The sequence below is a fragment of the Tupaia chinensis genome, unplaced genomic scaffold (assembly GCF_000334495.1).
Source record: "Tupaia chinensis unplaced genomic scaffold, TupChi_1.0 Scaffold143646_1, whole genome shotgun sequence".
Lineage (NCBI taxonomy): Eukaryota > Metazoa > Chordata > Mammalia > Scandentia > Tupaiidae > Tupaia > Tupaia belangeri.
The window spans coordinates 401671-403959 of record NW_006203494.1 but is presented as its reverse complement, the minus strand read 5'-3'; the positions used below and the strand labels follow the sequence as shown (position 1 = coordinate 403959).

The 2289-nt window shown below is 61.8% G+C and overlaps 1 protein-coding gene across 1 annotated transcript in view; it reads left to right on the top strand.

The window, feature by feature from the left end:
* LOC114005330 (translation initiation factor IF-2-like) overlaps positions 1–1937 on the top strand; it is an 18527-nt gene extending 16590 nt beyond the window's left edge. Inside the window, exon 9 of the mRNA XM_027766721.1 lies at positions 1468–1937. Coding sequence (XP_027622522.1) covers positions 1468–1775 — 308 coding nt within the window. The 3' untranslated portion in view covers positions 1776–1937. The remainder of the gene's footprint in view (positions 1–1467) is intronic.
* The last annotated feature ends 352 nt before the right edge of the window (positions 1938–2289 follow it).

Sequence of the window (2289 nt, the reverse complement as noted above, 5' to 3'; positions counted from 1 at the left end):
CAGGGACCGCGAGGGGGCCCTCCTCCCTTCCTCTCGGCCCCAGGCTCTTCCAGGAAGCAAGGTGGGGCTGGGGCACCTGGGAGCCAGACGGGAGACCCAGGCCAGGCCGGCTCTCCCACCTCCCTGGGGCTTCTAGGCCAACAGAGAGGTGCTGAGTCCCATCAGTCGACTGCGAGGCCAGCACAAGGCCCCAGAGAGGAGAGCGGGCAGCTCTATCTGCGCCCCTGGGGCCTCAGTCCCTGCCTTGGCCTCTCCACAGGCCCGCAGTTCCAGTGGTGGACCAGCACAGGTGCCAAGCGGGCTGGGCAGTGGGAAGCCAGGCTGCCCTGTCCCTGGTGGCCTCCCGGGCTCTGTCTGGACCACCCTGGGAGAGGAGTGTCCAGTGGCCTTGGCCATCAGGTCCAGCAGGGAGCTGGGATAGGAGGCTGCCTGCTTATTGAGGCTGCGCTGAGCCTCGGCGGGCCTCGTGGCCTTGGCCAGAGCAGTCTGGACCGCGTGCGGCTGGGGCTCCCGAGCTGTAGATAAGCATTTTGCGTGTTCGCTGTGTAGCAGGCTCCGTGGGGGGTCCGGGTGGGGGTTGGTGACAGGTATTGAAGGCCAGCGCCAGCTCCGTGGGCGTGGCGGGCTGTGCTCTGGGAGCGGCCAGTCTCTGCCTCCTGAGCCGGGCGTTTTCTGGGTCGCCTTGAGGCAGCCCACAGAGGTGCGTTCTGGTCACCTCTGCGCGTTCTGGTCACCTCCTTGCGGAGGGTAAGCAGAAGCTCCTGCAGGGAAGCCACCTGCCTCGGATAAGAACTGACCCATGTCCTTTCCCAGCTATCCCAGTTGCCCTGGAGACAGTCACTGGTCCCCAGAGTTCACGGGCTAACAATGTCTGGGGGCCTGGCTGCGGGCTCTGGCCGGTGTGGGGCGCAGGGGAGAGGCTTTGTGCTGCTGGAGAAGCGTCCGTCTGTCTCCGCCTCTGCGGACGCAGCTCCAGCTCCGAGAGCCCTGGAGCGAGCAGCCCGCCCTGTCTGTGCCGTGTCCGCACGCCCGACTGGCCGGCTCCGTCCGCAGCGGGGTGGATTCTCCCCAGACCCGGGGATGACAGGCGAGGCGTCGGTCCCGGGGTCAGGAGAGGGACAGGCAGGGTTTGAGCCTGGCTCTGTCTCTGACCCCAGAACCTGTGCTGCTGAGCGCCGCCCTCTCTGGGCACTTCCTGCCTTTTTCTCAGCGAAGCGCACTAGTCCTAACAGGACGGTGCTGCTTCCTGCACCTTGCAGAGGAGGCTCAGAGAGGGGAAGCACTTTATCAAAAGGTGCACAGCGACTGAGTCATTCAGATGAGTCACGGTTCCAAGGTAAAATAGACACTTACTTTCGAATTTACTGCTTCTTAGTCTCGTTTAAAATTTTTATTTATATTTATTGTAGTTTAAAACATTAAAAATGTACTCTTTTAATATTTTTCCCTTTTGTTTTTAATTGTCAGAGGGCATGTGCACTTGTCAGAAAGTCAGAGGGGGAGAAAGCGTCCTGTGGGCCCAGGGCACGCCCCACCCCTCCCATCTCTCCACCCGGTCGGGTTTGGTGCACACACGTGCTGGCGTGTCATGCCTGCTGCTGGCCCCACCTGCAGCTACGGGGCCTCCCTGTGACGCGCGGTCGGGGATGCCAGCCCAGTTCTGCCCACTTCCTGTCACCGTGCGAGGACTTCGGCTGCGCCACGTGAGTGGAGCCCACTCCTGTGACTTCGTCCATGGGGCGGAGTGCCCTGATGTTCGTCCTTGTAGCACGTGACGGTCCCCCAGGCCGGACGCTCACCGTGGACGCACACGCTTCACCTGCAGGGCTGGCCCGGCCTCCGGGGCGCAGCCGTGGGAGACACGATGTGAGCGTGGCTGTGCCGACCTCGCCCATCCTGTGCTCTTTTCTGATTTTTTTAAGGGAGATATTGGCTATAGCGTGTGTTCTCTCCAGAGAGACAGAAAGTGAAAAATAACCCCCCGGGGGATGGCCACGCTGCAGTCCCTTCCCCTCCGTTGTCCTCTCGGGATTTTGAGCACACACACACACTCACTTGGCGTGAGTTTAAGCCATCCGGTCCAGGACTTGAACCGTGTTTGACTACGTGGGTGTCCAGCGATGTAACCACTTCGCCATCTGCTGGTCCCGCCAAGATGTCCAGAACGGAGTGTGCATCCCCTCAGCCTTGCTAACCCAGCGCATCTGTGCTGCTGCTAAAAACACAGGGGCCGGCAGGTGGCCTGGCGGCTGAGGGGCTGGACTCCCACGTGGCCAACGGCTTTGAAAT